The 17,236-nt window shown below is 48.8% G+C and overlaps 3 protein-coding genes across 9 annotated transcripts in view; 1 reads left to right on the forward strand and 2 right to left on the reverse strand.

Moving 5' to 3' along the window:
* UNG (uracil DNA glycosylase) overlaps window positions 1-781 on the reverse strand; it is a 10,823-nt gene extending 10,042 nt beyond the window's left edge. Inside the window, exon 1 of the mRNA XM_036904002.2 lies at window positions 178-781. Within this exon, the coding sequence (XP_036759897.1) occupies window positions 178-306 (129 nt within the window). The 5' untranslated portion in view covers window positions 307-781. The remainder of the gene's footprint in view (window positions 1-177) is intronic.
* ALKBH2 (alkB homolog 2, alpha-ketoglutarate dependent dioxygenase) overlaps window positions 1-13,186 on the forward strand; it is a 13,525-nt gene extending 339 nt beyond the window's left edge. The window contains exons 1-4 of one of the 3 annotated variants that reach the window (XM_036903999.2): window positions 9,444-10,116; window positions 10,694-11,135; window positions 11,694-11,892; window positions 12,863-13,186. In XM_036903999.2, the coding sequence (XP_036759894.2) occupies window positions 10,697-11,135; window positions 11,694-11,892; window positions 12,863-13,169 (945 nt within the window). In that variant the 5' untranslated portion in view covers window positions 9,444-10,116; window positions 10,694-10,696 and the 3' untranslated portion in view covers window positions 13,170-13,186. Of the gene's footprint in view, window positions 1-9,443; window positions 10,117-10,149; window positions 10,253-10,693; window positions 11,136-11,693; window positions 11,893-12,862 lie in introns of those variants that run through there. The other 2 variants (XM_057492200.1, XM_036904001.2) reach the window with 2 other exon arrangements.
* Window positions 13,187-13,352: 166 nt separating this feature from the next.
* USP30 (ubiquitin specific peptidase 30) overlaps window positions 13,353-17,236 on the reverse strand; it is a 31,038-nt gene continuing 27,154 nt past the window's right edge. For 3 of the 5 annotated variants that reach the window (XM_036903995.2, XM_036903996.2, XM_036903994.2), the window contains exons 12-13: window positions 16,350-16,470; window positions 13,353-15,772 (exon numbers count right to left, since the gene is read on the reverse strand). In XM_036903995.2, the coding sequence (XP_036759890.2) occupies window positions 15,508-15,772; window positions 16,350-16,470 (386 nt within the window). In that variant the 3' untranslated portion in view covers window positions 13,353-15,507. The remainder of the gene's footprint in view (window positions 15,773-16,349; window positions 16,471-17,236) is intronic. The other 2 variants (XR_005028554.2, XR_008993844.1) reach the window with 2 other exon arrangements.

Genomic DNA, 17,236 nt, shown 5'->3' on the forward strand with positions numbered 1-17,236 from the left:
GCATGGCCGCCGACAGCATCTCGGCGGCTGTTTTGAACACGTGGAAGCTGTTTGGAACACGGGGACTCATTTTACCCGACCAGCGGCGCGTCCCTGCAATCCCTTGGTCGCACGGGGCCCGCCGCCCTCCTCCCTCTCCCTTCCCCGTCCCCACCAGCGGCCCCCGCCGCGCCTCACCGCCTCATCCCTGCTCTCAGCTACCGCCGCCACGCCGGTCCCCGCGTCGGCCGGCTCGGGGCTGCAGGCACGTCGCTTCCTGGCTGGGCTCGGGGAGAAGAAGGAGTAGAGTGTCTTCTGGCCGATCATCCCGGAGCCGAGGAGGAAGCAAACACGCGCCGCCGGGAGACCCGCGAGGCTGGCGCTACCAGAGGCGGTTTACAATTGGCGCCAAGCGGCCCGCGCATGCTCCGACGATGGGGGACGTGGGACTGGGCAGGGGGCGGCGGAGAGCCTAGTGCGCATGTGCAGGAGGGGGCTGCTGAGCGACAAGCCAGGTGGGGCTTACTGTACAGTGGCCGAGGGCAAGGCCTTCGTCGGGTTCACATTTATTTGTTCTTTCATTCATTGTATTCACTCATTTACCTCTGCCTTAGGGAAGTCTCCACCTCTGCGCCGTTGGGAAGAAGTACCTGGCCTGCAGGGTATGAATTTAGCATTAAAATAGTATTTGGTTTGCTCATAGATACACGATCTCAGCCAATTTTTATAACCTATTTTACCGACTGCAAACTATGGCCAAGAGCGGACCAACATTTCGCATAACGTGTGGTTTCAAGTAGTCTGAGGTTGTGAAAGTTAAACCAGTACGCTTAGGAACACCTGGGATTCTTCTCTCCCTCCCTCATCACATCCAAACCATCAACAGGTCCCCTTGGATCCGTCGGCAAAATAAACCCTAAATTCGACTGCAGCTCTTCATCTCCTGACTACAGTCCCAGCTGGTCTCCCCTTTCCTAGCCAAGTGGTCCTTTTGAAACGCAAATTACATTATGACAATCCCCAGGTTAAAATCCTCTTCTAGTTCCCAAATAGGCTTAGAACAGAACTCCTTCTTACCCTGCTGGCAAGGTTGCTTCCCTCTCTGACAAAAGCCCCTTCTACTGTGCCATGACTGAATCTGGCTTTTAGCATATCCAGTGGCATATCCAGCTGGTCCCTAGTGTGGCCTTTACACCCTTGCACATGCTGTACCCCTGCCTGGAAAGCTTCAGATCTCAGCTCAGGACCTTTGCTCTGAAAGGCCGCCTCCTGACTTACCTTCTAGCTTGTCACTCTATTGATAGCTTCTGTACTAAGATGACTGTTTATTCTTTCCTTGTTATTTTCTGTCTCCATCTCCAAAATGTGACCTGGGTGAGGGCAAGGACCTTGTCCTTTCTGCTTTTGTGTTCCAGCGCTTAGGACTGGGAGCTTGCTGTGAAAGGAGAGCAGCTCATAATTTAAAATCATTCGCCCTTATAGCCACTTTGAAAAGCAGTGCAGCAGTTTTGTATAGTGAAACATTTACCATGTGCCCCAGCAAGCCCACTCCTGTGTCTTCACTCCAGTGAAATTAAAACTTATGGTCACAAAAGCTTGTGCATGAATCTATATAGTAACTTTATTTGTAATTGCTCCCAGCTGGAACACAACCCATATGCCCCCCAATAGGTAGGTGGGTATGTTGCCGGGCAGCTGCATCTGGAAGGTGCACTAGCTGAACTTCCCTGTGCACTAGGTGAACTTCAACTTGGACAGGGGCAGGTTCTTGACTCTGAACGAGACTTTCTTGAGCAGATCAGATGAGTGTATGTAAAGAAGGAATTCATTACAGCAAGAGTAGTAATGAATGGCAGTGGCCTTGCAGGCAGCTGAGGGTATGAAAGTGCAGCGGGAGGGAGCAGGAGCTTGCTGAACTTCTTGGCATAGGGCAAGCTCCCTCGCCAGCTCCAGAAGCCAGGGTCACCTGGTGTCCCATATCCACTTGGATTTTTGGATTTGCAGTGTGGGGGCTAGCCTCTACCACCCCAGGACTTGGGGGAGCCACGGGGCACAGGATGAAGTGAGATTATGTTCTGAGAACTTCCCACAGGCAAAGAAAAGAGATTTTCAGGTAGGCTTTTAAGGAACATGATCGTAAAGCTGCAGTCCTGTCCAGGTCGTCCAGGTGACAGGAACTTGCAAGCTCCAGATCAGAGCTCTCAGCAGCCTCTCCCTATTTATCTGAAGTAGAACAGAGTGACACACTCAGAGAAGGGCGAGTGTGGGCAACCTCAGAGAGGAAGTGTGCCTAAGGGTTTGGGGTCTTGGGTTTTCTAGGTTTTTAAGTATTTTTCAGGAATGTGACAAAGGGCCAAGGGGTGTAGACTTGTTAAGTGGTCTCAAGATCCTTACCTCTGGTGAGAGACATCATGTCTCCTCTATTATCAGTCCTCCAGCTAATTTGGCTAAATAAATGTATTGATCTGGTACCTTCCCAGGATAGTGACTTCTCTCTGGGTGTACTATCAGTTAAGATTGCTTTGCTTTAAGGTGGGTTATTGTCTGTTTATACTAAAGAATACATTAGGAATCTCAACTCCCTGGGTTTTAAGATGGACTCTTAGCCTTAAGATGGAATCTTACCTGCTTTTACTGTATCTTGGCTTTTTTGGGGAAACTAATCATGATGCTTGTCTCCTGTCTCTGCCCTGCATCAGGTAAGCAAACTGTGGGCTATCAGTTCAATGGAACATTGCTCAGCAGTAAAGAGGAATAAAGTGATAGAAATACATCTTAAAGCATTATGCAAAGTGAAAGCCAGACACAAAGGCTATATATTTTATGATTTCATTTGTAAGAAATTCTGAAAAAGAATTTCTGTAGGGACAGAATACACATCAGTGGTTGCCAGGTGCCAGCTGGGTGGGGATGGGAAATTGATAACTAAGAGGCTTGGGGGAATTTTGTGAGGCAGTAGAACTGTTCTAGATCTTGACTGGCTGGTGGTCGTTCTTATGGGTTGAGTTCATTCTTGTCAGCCTTTGTCCCCAGTAGAACAAAGAACTGAAAGGCAGGGACACAGCAGCAAAGCAGAGGGATGGTAGATAAAGGCACTGAACTTTTAGGGGAGGATCTATTTATCACCACCTAGCTGGGAGGCACCTCCTTTGATTGACAAGGAGGCCATTTGATTGACAGCTCTAGTTCTACACCCATTCCTCTTGGTGCCGTCTTTTCTCAGACCCCGGGTGGGGGTGGGGGAATGACGCAAAATCACAACTTTAATGAGATTATGAAGTGTAGTTTGGGTGGTTTAGTTTGGTTCGATTGCACCAGAGTTGGGGTCTGGTTGGGACTAGTTTGGTCTGGTCCCGATAGGCAAGAAGTTATCTCCCAGAAAGGCCTTTGTTGTCTTCACAAGGGACCCCCTACCTGGGCAGAGTTTGGGCAGGTTTTTTTTTTCCGTGGACCTTATCTTCCCCTTACCCTGCTGCTCAGGTCTATCTTTCTACCTAACAATCCTCCTCAAGCAGGTGGGACCCAATTCTTTGGGCACTGGGGCAATGACCACTCTGGCTGCTTCCTGATGAAGGAGGGGCAGTGCACATGGATTGGGTTCCAATGCTTGCTGTCAGTTGCGGTTTGGGGTTTATGACTGGCTGGTTGAGGCCTGTGGGGCCCAGGATCTGGACATTATGCCCAGATTAAGGTTCTAGTGGATCTAGAGGTCCCATACAGATGGTGGGTAAGGAGGTCTGAACTGGCTGATAGATCTTGAATCATTGGCAGATGGTAGAGTCTGAAGCCGGGAAGAGAGAAATCAAATAAAGAGGTTAAGTAAAGGGGGTCCAGCAGCAAGGGCTACAACAAATAAAAACAGGGAAATGCCAAGGGTGAAGGAGGGACGTTAGGCTCCAGCTTGCGGCCTCCTTGTCCAACGTTTGAATCTTATCCGTGGAGTCTAGGATCCTCTGGATGTCTCCTTGTGCTTGGCCTGATGGTATAGAAACATCATTCTTCCCTTGGGTATAGGAAGGTTCCTCTCCCACTTGCAGTGAAGAGGTCTAATGCTCTGCAGTTTTGAAGAGCCACCAGCAACTGTGTCTAGATGGTTCCAAAGCTCTGTCCCGGCAGCAGCTGTTTGGTGGACATTCTATTTCCTGGGATAATTGGGATTGAATCCCTAGGGAGGAGCCTCCAGTGGCTGCCCCTGCAGTTCCCAGGAGAGCTGCGAGCCCCACTGCTGGTGGGAGAAAGGATATCACCAGGGAAGGACGTATTGGCAATAGCTAAGGGTGTGTCTGTTACTGTAAAACCCAGATAGCAGTATCTAGTCTACCCCCGAGGGAGCTTCAAATAGGCTCTCTGCCCACACACCCAGTGTCGTCCCCAGGAGGCGGGCAGATGGGCAGTGAAAGAGGCAATGGACAGGGGAGTGAAGGGCAGAGGGTTGGCTTACGAGTAAGTCCCAAGACAGTGCAGGCCTTGAGGTGAGTGGTCTGGAGAAGGAAGCCAGAACAAGGTAGGTGGCCCCAGTATTCAAAGGCAAGTGAGCATCCTACCTGCCCCATGCACTGGTGCCCTCGGCTCCAGGCCAGCGATGGTGATCGCCTGCAGCGGGCCCACTGGAGGCGGCTGCATCAGTCCTGGCTGAGCAGCTGCAGGTGTGCGTCTGCCTCAGACACCCACCTCCCTTCAGTTCGAGGGACAAAAGGCAGCCCAGTGCCCTGCCTTTCCACATCTTGGGCAGGCAGTGACAGGTGGCCTCTTTGGGGACATTCTTCAGTCCAGTGTCCTGCCCGGTGGCAGATATGGCACCTTGTGGAGCCATCCTTGGGTGTGGCTGGAGCACCCATGGGCTGCCCTCTGCCCTGTAGGGCCGCCATCGTCTGGGCATGTCTAGCCTCCCTGCTGTTCCTCCTCCTGAGCCCTGGCCTCCACAGCCTGCTCTCGGCTGTAACACAACGGGGGTGCTGCGGTAAGCATGTCATCTGTCGTAGGCTCGGACTCCTGAACTACTTTTTGGAGTTTCCTCTTAATATCCGGTGCTGACTGAGTCAGAAATCTATCTTTCAGGATGACCCTGCGCTCCTATGAGTCCAAGTCTAGCTTGGTATGTTTACTGAACACCTCTTCAAGCCTTTCTAGAAAAGCAGCGGGTTCTCAGTGGGCTCCTGGGTCACAGCAGAGACTTTTGTACAGCTGACGACCTTCTGCCTGCCAGCCTTAAGCCCTGCCTTTATGCAAATCAAATAATGGTCCCGAAACCAGCGTTGGTCAGATTATAGTCCCATCTGGGATCCTTGGAGGGACAGTGTATAACCATCAGGATGGTCAGTGTAGCTTCCGGGGTCTTTTTTTTATTACAATTTTTTTATTAAGGTATTATTGATATACACTCTTATGAAGGTTTCACATAAAAAACAATGTGGTTACTCCGGGTCTGTTTTAAGTTGTTTAAGTTTGGTGAGAGAGAAGGACTTATGGACAAGCGGGGTTGGGGGGCCAATTCCCCTGCTGCCTCCACAAGGGGGCAGACCCTCTGTGGACGTAATGGTTGCTGTCCCATGGTGGGGCGGCCCTCCAGAGCAGGGGAACATCTGGGGGCACAGGGAGAACTGGAATATGGGAAGATTTGGGAGCAGCAGGGTATTTGGGTGGGGTTGACGGCCCCAGGGGGTTGCAGTCTGATGAAGGGCAGGGTAAGGGGGCAAAGTGGGACAGAGTAGAGGTTTCTCAGAGGGCACTGGCTTGTTTGGATCGCTGCCCTCTGTAGAATGCTTAGGTTCTGGGGTGTCTCAGGGGAGGCCTGCAGGGAGTAGAGCCAGTGTTGTTAGTTTGCATTTATGGAACAGATCTCCACTCTCCCAGAGAAAGGCCTGGACATAGGGGACCTCTGGCTATTTACCATGCCATCTGCAGACTAGGTCTACTTGCAGGATGGTATTGTAATTTAGCTTCCCTTCTGGGGGTCAAGTTTCCCACTGGGGAGTTTGTATTGGGATCAGGCTGTCACCCATAAATTTGAGCCTTGATCTCCTCAGGGTCTGGGGGGGTCAAAGCATTCCCAGTATTGAGGATGCAACCCGAGGGGCTATTGCAGTGAGTCGAGTGCTGGTTCCCCATCTAGAATGGATGGGAAGGACTACTGAGTGAGAAAGCCCAGCATCCTGAGGTTGTCTGTCACTCAGTGGCCTAGTATTCATCTGCTCTGGATGGATGTCCCCACGCATTGTGTTTGTGACAACCGGTGAAATGGTACCTTTTCACTGCCATCGGTTCCCATGTATCTAAATTAGGGCAACTCACTAAATTAGGGCAAGGCTCAGGATCAAAGATGGAGATTCCAAGTGGTGCCTCTTGGACATCCGCAGGATGGGGGGCCATGTAAAGAGTCTGGCGAACCCTAGTCTTTGAAATCTGGAGGGACGGCACCCCCAACGGGTAACACTCCTGGCTCCAGGATTCCCTAGGGACCTCACACATTAAGCTGAAGCATTGCACTGAGTGGGTGGCCCCTGTGATTGTTTGCCCTTATCAGAAGGGGCAGGGGTGGAGCCACCTCCAATCATATGCACAGGAAATGGGAGAATAGGATTCTAGAGGAGTGACCTTCAAGGTAACTTTGGTCTTTACACCTGCTGGGTCTCTATTGATCAAGGTTTTGTTAGCAGCTATAGGTGCCAGGGTAAAGGAAGAAGAGGACGGAGGCAGCTCTCAACTGAAACCCCCAGAGTCAGCAGAACACAAAGGAGGGTTCTGGCTAGGCAAGCCTCCTGGAGATCTGAGAGCCTAGTCAGGGGTCAGTACGAAGAGGCCTGAGTCAAGGTCCGGAACCGAGAGAGGGCATCAAACTAGTTAGGAAAGACGGTCTCGGGCTGCCTTGGGCTAAGGCAGCTGTGAGAAAAAACCTGCCTTGCTGAGGAAGAGGATTTGGCCCTAGACTTTGTGGCTCCCACAGACGCCTGCTAGGCAGGAGCGGAGGGCTCGCGGTGGGAGGGCGGAGTCAAGTCAGACCTGAAAATCCCATCGCAGAGCAAACGTCTCTGTTCCTCTCTAAATGGAAAACAGAGCAAACAGCAGGAGCGGACGCGCCCATCTAAACGCACAAGGAGCAAAGGGTCTTAGGATCAAGGCGAGTGAGAAGCCTCTCAGCTCCCGTGGGGCGCCCTTGGGAGAGTAAGGGGAGATACCGCGGGCTGCTCCGGGCGACCTTCCCGAGGACGCAGTTTTCACCCGCCTCCTGCGGAAGGGTTCCCGCAAGCCTCGCACCCGTGGGCACCGCCTCCGGCCGGTCTTGCGGACCTCTCACGGGCTGAGGGCATCATGAGATGGGGTCTCTGTGGGGTCGTCCCAATTAGCTGACCGGTAGGTGACCCAAAAGTGAGGAGGGGAGGAAAAGAAACGCAGCGAGTAAGAGAAATATGAGAACACAGAAAAGGAAGGGAGGGGAGGGATTCCCAGAGAATAGGTAGGTGGTGAGTGCCCCCGGCCAGGGCGGCGAGGCACACGCCGTTCGCCGGGAGCGGCTATCCTGAGACCCGGCGCCAAATCTGTTGGAGATTGACTTCGTTCTCCCCGGTCCTTGTCCCCGCAGCAACAGAGAATTGAAAGGCAGAGACACAACAGCGAAGCAGAGGGGAACTTCTAGACTGCGCCAGGCTGGAGGTGGACTAAGGCGCGGAACTTTGGGGGGAGGGTTTATCACCACCTAGCTTGGAGGCACTTCCTTTGATTGACAGGGTGAGGTCATTTGATTGACAGCGCCAGTCTTCCACCCATTCCTCTTTGCCCGGTTCTCTTCCCAGACTGCACACAGAAAAGTCCATGGCAGGTGGGCGGAGCAAAACAACAATTTTATTTTAATGAGATTATTAGAAGGTGTGGTTTGGGAGGTTCTTAGTTTTCTTCGATTGCGCCTGCGTTGGGACCTGGTTGGGACAATTCGGCCTGCTCCCAATAGGCAAAAAGTTATCTCCCTGCAAAACCTGTTGTCTCCACGTGGGATCCCCTTTCTGGGCAGAATTCGGGCAGTTTTTTTTTCCTTGAACCTTATCTTCCCCTTCCCTCGCTGCTCATGTCTGTCTTTCTACCTAGCATTCCTAACAGTCGTCACACAACTCCGTACAAATACACATTTGTCAAAATATGCAGAACTAGATACTAAGATTCAAAACAAAGCTCATGACCTCACAGCGTTTTCATTCCATTGGGGGTCACAGCAAGTAAACAAAAAAGTAGGAGCAATAATACAACTGTTAGAAGAGTAGATATGGGCGGGGTGGAAAGAGAATAAGGCCAGTAAAGCCCACTGGAAGGGACTCAAAAGAGTTAGCCAGTTAAAACTAGAGAACCAGAAGACTCAGAGAGTTAATCAGTTAAAGCTTAAAAGGCCAGGAGGAACTTGGCCTGGAATATTTGAATATTCCCCAGATAAGGAAAAGTGTCTGAGCACAGCCCATGTCTTCATTGTGTCAATTAGATCATGCATTCTAAGATTCACCTTAGCCTGCTAAAAGATCCAGCTTATTCTTTAACTTTACCTATATGGTGTATTTTCCTCCTCCAGCTCCTAATCAAGTCATCAGCAACTGGGCAAGAGATGAGCATCACAATTAATTTAGCACAAGCCCAGCTATAAACAGCATAATAAAACAGGAAAGATTCCACCTTAAAGTTAAAATTGCATTTTAAACCCAGGAAGTTAAGAACTAAGATTCTTAACATACTCTTCAGCAAACAGACAATAAACTTAGCCCACTGTGGGTGGCAGGGCAGGCGGTCTTGATTGATATGTTCCCAGGGGGAAGCTGCTTTCCTGGGAAGGAATCAGAGCAGTAAATTTCTTGTGTTAAGTTAATTTTGCAGAATTACCTGGAGGACTATAAGAGACTTAATGTCTCTCATCAGAGATAAACATCTTGGGACCACTTAACAAGTCTACACTCCCTACCCCTTTGTCACATTCCTGAAAAATCCTTAAAAGGGGGAACCCCCAGCCTTTTAGCACACACCTCTCTCTCTGAGGTCACCCATACTTTCTAAGTGTGTAGCCTTAAATAAAATTTAAACCTTCCAGCACCTCTTCTCTGAGGTAGCCCACACTCCCCTTTCTCTAAGTGTGCACTTTTTGCCTTAAATAAACTCCTCACTGCTCAACTTCTAACGTTTTGTCTCTGCACTTTAACAGTGGTGTCTTTGTTACTTTGTTTTTTCATTCCAGTCCTCAGGATTTAAACTCAAATCTTCGCTCTCTCTGTCCCATTTCAGATAAGTAGGGAGGGGCTGCTGAGAGCTCAGATCTTGGCTTGTAAAACTACGGTCGCCTGGGTGACCCAGATGGAACTGCAGCCTACAGCCCTGCTGTCTGGTAGCCTGCCTGAAGGTCTCCTTTCTTTGCCTCTAGGAAGTTCACAGAACCTAATTACTCCATCCAGTGCTCTGCAGCTCCCCCAAAGCCTGGGGTGGTAGGGACTCAGTTCCCATGCTGTGCAGGTCTAAGCGGACACTGGACACCAGGTGACGCTGGCTTAAGGAGTTAGCAGGGGATGTGCCCCGTGCTGAGTAGCTGTTCAGTGAACTTCCTTCATCATTCTTTTCTGCAACTCCCTGACAGTCTCGCTTTAATGAATTCCTTCCTCACCTTTCACTCTGACTTCCCTGCGTCTCTGAACCGACTTCCTCCCAACAGAACCTAACATTTATTTGGAGCACAGAGGCATTTCTCACACATCCTTTCGTTTAATCCTCATGGTGCTCCAGTGGCATAGATTTTATGGTCCACACTGTACAGATAAGGCAATTCAAGCCCAGAGAGGTTAAATGACCTGTAGGAGGCACATAGCCAGAGTGGAAGAGACAGAAAAGGGAGCCACGGGGTCAAACTGCAGAACTCGTGCTGAACTACCTGCCACAATATGTTAGTGGCTCAATTCTCAAGTTAACCCCCAGGGAGAGGAGACACCAAACAACAGCTCCCCAAACACAGATGATCCTCACTCAACAGTGACATTACTCTGAAACTGTAATGCTTGCTACGCTCCCAGAAGGCCTACAGGTGGCGCCATGAGACCGCCCGCTACCCTCTTTTGCAAATTGGCCTGCATTTCCTAGCTTGCAACCGGGACCTACCCGGAAGCAGTGCTGCGATCGGGGGTGAGTGTTCTCTTTCCTGCCAGTCTCTTATAACGTTGTTGCAGGATCGGAGCTTCGCTATTGCCATCATAGATTTTAATGAGAATACTCGCTGTCCCGACCCCACGCACGTTCGTGTTTTCCATCAGAATTTGGCGTGTATGTATAACCACGTTTAACTGGTTTACATTTAAATTCTGAGTCCTATCCATTTCAGGATCACTATACTTATTTCAATACAAGTGTAGGAAGGCCGGTTATAGGTGAAGTGGACAGAGCCACTGCTTTTATGAGTGACTTCAGGCAAATCCTTCCCCTTCTCTCGGTATCAGTTTTCCTACCAGTAAAATGACGGTTTGGATTGTACTTTCCAACTTTTTCGGTGGCATGTGCATTCCTGGGAAGGGAAGGGCGGGTCTCTTAAAAAATTCAGGGGTTTGCTGGTGCAGGGCAGGTATTTGGGTTTTTGCAAGCTAGCCAGCCGGTTCTGGTGCATAGCCAGGCTCCCCCCACCCCACCCCCGAACTCCCACCCCACCCGGCCCCCCAAATCATCCCAAGGAACCCTTCCATTTTCTTTTCCTCTACTTCCTTTCTAGGACATGGTGTTAAACTTTAAAATAAACTTAAAAACAGTGAGGAGGAATACTGCTGTGGAATCTTTCTGCACCAAGCAAGTTTTTGCATCTGGTACAGAGCCTGTGCAAGCCCTCTCAACCCACTCATTGGCAGTCGGGTCTTTGCTTTGTGGAGACAAGATGGACAGATTCCTGGTGAAGGGAGCTTGCGGGGGCCTTTGGAGAAAGAAAGAGCAGGAGAATTCTGGAGAAGGCCCAGCAGAGTTGGGAGGAGATGAGGAAAGCAGCAGGAAACGGCCCAGGAGAGAAACCCCAGGGAATGGGAATGGAACTGACTTAGCAGGCCCCAGCTGGCGGCGCATTCGAGCTGAGGGTCTGGACTGCGATTACACAGTCCTGTTTGGCAAAGCTGAAGCAGACAGGATTTTCCAAGAGTTGGAGCAAGAAGTGGAATATTTTACAGGTAAGCCTAGGATGGAGGGGTGTGGGTTGAAGGCTTGGTTGACCAAACTAGTGGTCTGTGTTTTGCAGAAATCTGAAATCAGGAGCCATTAAATATTGATGAGTCCATTAACTCAGTCAACACTTATTCTCTGGGCATCTCTGGGCCAAGCATCTTGCTAGGCACTTGGGATACAAATTTGGGAAAAAACAGGATTGCCGTGCTTGGCCTGCCAGGAGCTGGCAGGTGAGAGTGAATTGCTACCTGGCTACTGATTGCATCATCTGGGAAGATTAGAAAACTACTAGGTTCTACCCAAGGCCAGTTGAATCAGAATAGCTAGGGATACAGCCTGGGCCGTCAGTGTTTGGGAAAGCTCTCAGGGGATTCTAATGTGCAGCCTGGGCTGGGAAGCACTGGTCCAGCAGGAGAGATGGCTGATAGCCAGGTAATTCCAATGCGGAGGGGTTCTCAGCGTCTCCTGGAGGACTTGCTCCTTTTCTATCCTGAATACTGAGGAAGCAGGTGCAGAGAACTCACCTGCCTGGTTTTCTGAGCTGCCATGTTTCATCTGCACAGGTGCACTGGCCAGGGTCCAGGTGTTTGGGAAGTGGCACAGTGTGCCCAGGAAACAGGCGACATATGGCGACGCTGGGCTGACCTACACGTTCTCAGGCCTTACTCTGTCTCCAAAGCCCTGGGTCCCAGTTCTAGAGCACGTCCGGGACTGCGTTTCTTTGGTGACTGGAAAGACCTTCAACTTTGTGCTTGTCAACAGGTGAATGTTTTGTTTTGTTTTTTAGGCCACTGGACTGAATTTAATAACTCTTAACTCTTGCAGGAGGAAGAGGTTAGGGTTCCACCATATTTTACCCATTTGTACAATAAAGAGTTCTTTGGTGTGCCAGGGATGTAATACACATGAGCATTCACTCTTGGAGCTCCTGTGCATGGGGGGTGAGGGCTGATTGACTGATGAGCAGTAGAACAAGACAATTTCAGATGCAGATGAGCATCTTGAAGGAAATTAAACAGGCTGAGTTGACTAAGAATGGCTGGAAGGGAGGGGTCTGGATTTCTCAACAACAGCACTATTGATGGCTTCAGCCAGATAATTCTGTGGCATGGTGGGATGTGAAGCATATCTCTGCCTGGCCTCCCCACTCTAAAAGCCAGTAGCACCTCCTCCCCCAGTCATAGCAATCAGAATGTCTCCAGATATTGCCTGCTCTTCTTGGGGGGTCAGATCACCCTGGTTAACAACTCTGGGTTTAGGGGAAGGTGGTTAGAGGAGAAGCCCATAGCTATGGAGAAAGAGCTCAGGCCACACAGACATGGGGAGGAGGAACAGAGGGGGCGTGGACTATCTATGGAGCAGAAACCCCAATATTGCCAGAAAGCAATGAATGAGAGAGAGGGGTATGGCATGAGCTCAGACCAGACCCTGCAGGAAATATGGATTTTATTTTAAATGGAGGGAGAAACCATTTTATATAAGTTTAATGTATGAACCAGAACTAGAAAATGTGTTTTTGGCTTGTACTGGTGTTAGGTTTTCAAGGATCAAATAGGACTAGATAACAAAGTAAAAATGGTTTGGTTCAGGCTTGGCTCATGTGTAGAACTGGAAAAGGGCCTCTAGCAGGGACACTCACAGCACCTTCCAGACTGTAAGAAAATGACGATTCTGCAGTGTTGGTGCATTTCAGCAGAGGGCTGTTTTCTAAACCATGCTGTTCTCACTGCAGGTACAAAGATGGCTGTGACCACATTGGTGAGCATCGTGATGATGAAAGGGAACTGGCTCCGGGCAGCCCCATCGCCTCTGTCTCCTTCGGGGCCTGCAGAGATTTCTTCTTCCGGCATAAGGATTCTCGAGGGAGAAACCCCTCCAGGAGGGTGGAGGTGGTCAGGCTTCAGCTGGCCCACGGAAGTTTACTTATGATGAACCCCCCGACCAACACTCACTGGTACCACAGTCTCCCTGTCCGAAAGAAGATTCTGGCTCCGCGGGTCAATCTGACGTTCCGTAAAATTCTGCCTACTAAGAAGTAAAAACATGTTTCACATTGTGTAGTTCTCTCCTTCCCTCTCTACTCCCAAGAGGGAGCTGGGCTTCCTTTTACCAACAGGGAACAGAGAAAAGGTTTAACCCAAGAATAGAGCTTATCACATAACAATGCAGAATTCAGAAAGAGGACGTTTGTATCCAGTTAGTAAATTATGAAAGAAAACCAGTTGCTTTTTTGCTAACAAAGAAATCCTTTTATTGCTATAATACACAGCAGATACAAAAGGTACCTTTAGCAAATACATAAATCAGCAGTTCCTATGGTATAAACTACTAATTTAACTTAGGTCTTTGCTAAAAGAAGCTACCTTGTAAATAACTTAAAAGTAGAAATAAGATTATTTGGCTGCTACTTGATGTCTAATAACTTACGAAATGAGGAAGTCAGCTTTAAGTCAGGTCAAGAGACTTTGCACATATTATCATTCACATTTACAACCTTGGCTCAAACCCTGGCCTCTGACCAAAGAAGTTCAAAGGATTACCCCTTTCCTGGCAGCCACCTCTCTTCAGTGGCAGATTTCAAAGAGTAAAGCAATGCAGAATAGCAGTAACTCAAAGCTACAGCTTGGCGATGCAGTTTAAGGTCACACACTGGGCATGTGTTCCACCAGACTCGGATCAGACAGGCATGCTGACTTCAGCTTCAAAGCCAGGGTCTGCAGGGAAATCAGGAAGGGATGTCGGCAACGAACATTCAGGTGCTTCAAGCTGCAACCTCCTTTGATGTCTGTGGTCTGGACAACCTTCATAGTATATTCTATAGGTAGAGTTTTGAGTCCCCACGATGCATGCTGGGCCCAGCGGAATGGTGATCACCTGGGCCTCTTGGGCTTTTTTTAGCTGACCCCAAGGCATTGTCTCGAGGTGTCCGCCAGCTCGCCCCAACAGAGGAAGCAGGGTTCTTCGCCTCACTTCAGGTGACCTTTTGGATAGGTCTATTCCTTTCTCTCTGAAGAGACAGTTTGAATTTGTTTGTTTTTTTGATTTAAAAAAGCCTAGCTAAAAGCATAGATACTACCATGTCATCACAATGCCTCGGCCCTGGCCTGCACTCAGGAGACTCATTTGGAAAGGGAAGACAATGCTCACCCTAGTCTTTTTGTATTAGGCTCCTGGAAATGAACAGATGTTCCAAGGTGGATCTATAAGAAAATGATACTAAGTATCAGCTGTAGTAATATGTTTTAAATAAGACTGAAAACTTTCTTCTATTTTGTGGAAATGGCTGGACTTTGGTGGCTATGAAATCTAACTCTTCACTCTACAAATGAGGACAGCCAAGTCCGGAGAGGCTGCAGCCCCAGTGTCAGCACCCTTTCTTCCCGGTCCAGCTCTCAAACCAAGGCAGGGGCTGTCTGTGTACACAGCCCGTGGCTTCACCTGTAAACCTGAGGAGCTCTCCATGGGCAATAAGTAAAGAGGTGAGAAAAACCACCCAGTGGACTCTGTGGGGGAAAGGGCTTCCTACAGAGCAATTTTAGGTGTTGGCGATAATGCTCAATTCTGACTGTTTGCACAGTTTTATAATACATAATCACGTCTCAGCCCAGTAGGTAAAAGATAAAGCAGCAAGTCAGGGATCACTTAGAGTTGACAAAGTAGTGAAAGGATGTCCCCAAGGAGCAGATCTGGCAGATGAGCTTTTACTGCATACAAAGAATTGAAAGATTAGAAAAAGACATACAAAAGGGAGGGCAGGTATTCTTTAGGCATCTATTAGCCGCCCTCTGCCAGCCAGTGAGTACCTTGGGGAGGAATGGAGTATTTCAAAAATTGCTTATATGACTCTTAGATACTGTGTATTTTCCAGAATGGACGTGCTACAAAAGCAATTGAAAGTGAAAGGCACTTTTTCTTCTCAATTGTTGCCTTTAATTATTTTACTAACTCTTGTCAACAATTTTTATGGACCTACTTATTAAAAATAAGAGATCTATGCTGAAACATCAGAGGATTAGATAAAGTTAACTCCCTTTTGAGGACACCTAACATATTAGAATATAAAAAAGGTGGCTTCCAGAGTCTGATTTATTTTAATTACCTGTATCAGGTGAGTAAAAAGACACTCTGGACACAATGGACGCCTTCCCAACACGATGCGGACACCTTCCAGTGCACACCACGCAGCTGCTCAGGGAGCCTCGCTCGGTTTGAACTGGGACCACGGGCTCCCAGATGCAGCCTGCTCCTCAGACACACCGGGAGGCTGAAGGGCTCTAGTGGGGCTGCTTGCACACACACACATACATGTCTGGTTTTGCCTTTTTCCTGGCCAGTTTGGACAGTGCCATCAGCTCTAGCTTTGAGGCTGGGGCAGAGTCATTCTTCAGACTTGTACTCCTGACTCTGGTGCTGTGTCTTGGACAGAACACGTTCGTAGAACAGTAGGTAAGCACTGGAGGACAGGACCTCCTGCAGGCTAGCCTTGCGGACAGTGTCATCAGAAACCCATAGCCACTGGTTGCTGGTTGAGAAAGGGTTCTTGGCCGAAGGTGGAGACCGTCGGTAAGTCACGAAATGTCCAGAGTGCATGTCTCCATGGTGGACGACAACTGCCATCAGCCGGAAGAGGTATGTGGAGGAGCTGAGCAGTAGGAACAAATGCCGGTGGTTTACAAACAAAACAAAGAAGGTTTATAAGCAAAATGAGAAGTCAAAGATTCCTAGTTGTTCCACAATAGGGGATTGATGCAGTGGTACATCCGGACAACTGAACACTATTCAACCATTAAAATACTTGAGCAATAGTTGTTGGCATGGTAAGATGTCCACTCTGTGAGTATACGAACATTGTATAGTATACAGACACCCACACAACTTCACAGGGCTGAAACCCTTAAAGATTTAACTAGTCATCTCTAGGTGGTTTTCCCAAGACATTTAAAATTTTCTCCTTCATGCTTCATTTATATATAGGTTCATACATATCTACATGCATACACATAACATATACATATTTAAATTTTATGAGCTTTTATAATTCTTATGTTTAAAGTGGTTTACACTTTGGACAAAAATGGCAACGTGTAGTAGTAAAGTTCCACCTTAAAAGGGAAGAAAACAATTTCTGCAATGTCGCTTATTTCTGTGAAAAGCTGATTTTGGAAATCAAGAGCAACTGCAGCCTGCGATGAAGAATGTGCTTCCCAAGAGCAGCTCACCTGTAGTCGGGAACAACTGGGAGGGGGAAGGGCAGTGAGGCTGGCAGCGTAGGCAGCAAAGATGGGGAGCAGGCGCCATTCATAAAAATTTGGGTTTTGGAGCCCCCTGGGTGACTCAGAACTGCAAAAGAAAAAAGGCCGAGGCAGTTAAAATTAGCAGTGGCTTTGGGGAAACAAAATGTGGCTTTGATTGCCTTGAAATTTAACTCCCTGATGATGCTACAAAACAAAACCAAGTATTTCACTTTGGTTACATTAATTCATAAAATTTCCTGCCTTTGTGCCCCTGTTTTAATCCCAAATAGGAAAAGTATATCTAGCTCCTGGTCTACTGCTCGCTTTGTGAATCTTGGAGATTCTTACCCTTGTTTGCTGAAGACAAGTCAGAGTTAAGCAGTAGTTAATTTACTGGCATTGTGACCTAACCCAAGGCTTCTCACCCAGGACACTGTTGCCATTTGGGGCTGCATAACTGTGGTGGGGCCGCCCTGGGCACCCTAGGATGTTTAACAGCTTCCCTGGCCTCCACCTACTAGATGCCCGTCAAACCCCTTTCCCACTTGTGACTACCAAAAGGGTCACCAGCCATTGTCTGATGTCCCCTGGGGGGCAAATCTCCCCACTGAGAACCACTGACCTAAACATCCCCTCTTCTTTAATTATCGGCTTCTAAGGAACATCAGCATGTACTGACTGGAGTTAATGTCTAAGAGTGTAGATAAAATAATTAAGGAGATATTCACAGATCTTTTCCTTTCAAGTGTTGTATGTGGGGAACTTTAAACACCAGGCAGGTCACTGCTGGCCTCTTCAACCATTGCTGCTGTGCTGTGAGCATGAGTAGGCCGGCGGCCACCCAGGAGAGGGCAGCTAGGCAACAAGGGCCT

Source organism: Manis pentadactyla, chromosome 14, assembly GCF_030020395.1.
Source record: "Manis pentadactyla isolate mManPen7 chromosome 14, mManPen7.hap1, whole genome shotgun sequence".
In the NCBI taxonomy this organism is placed as follows: domain Eukaryota; kingdom Metazoa; phylum Chordata; class Mammalia; order Pholidota; family Manidae; genus Manis; species Manis pentadactyla.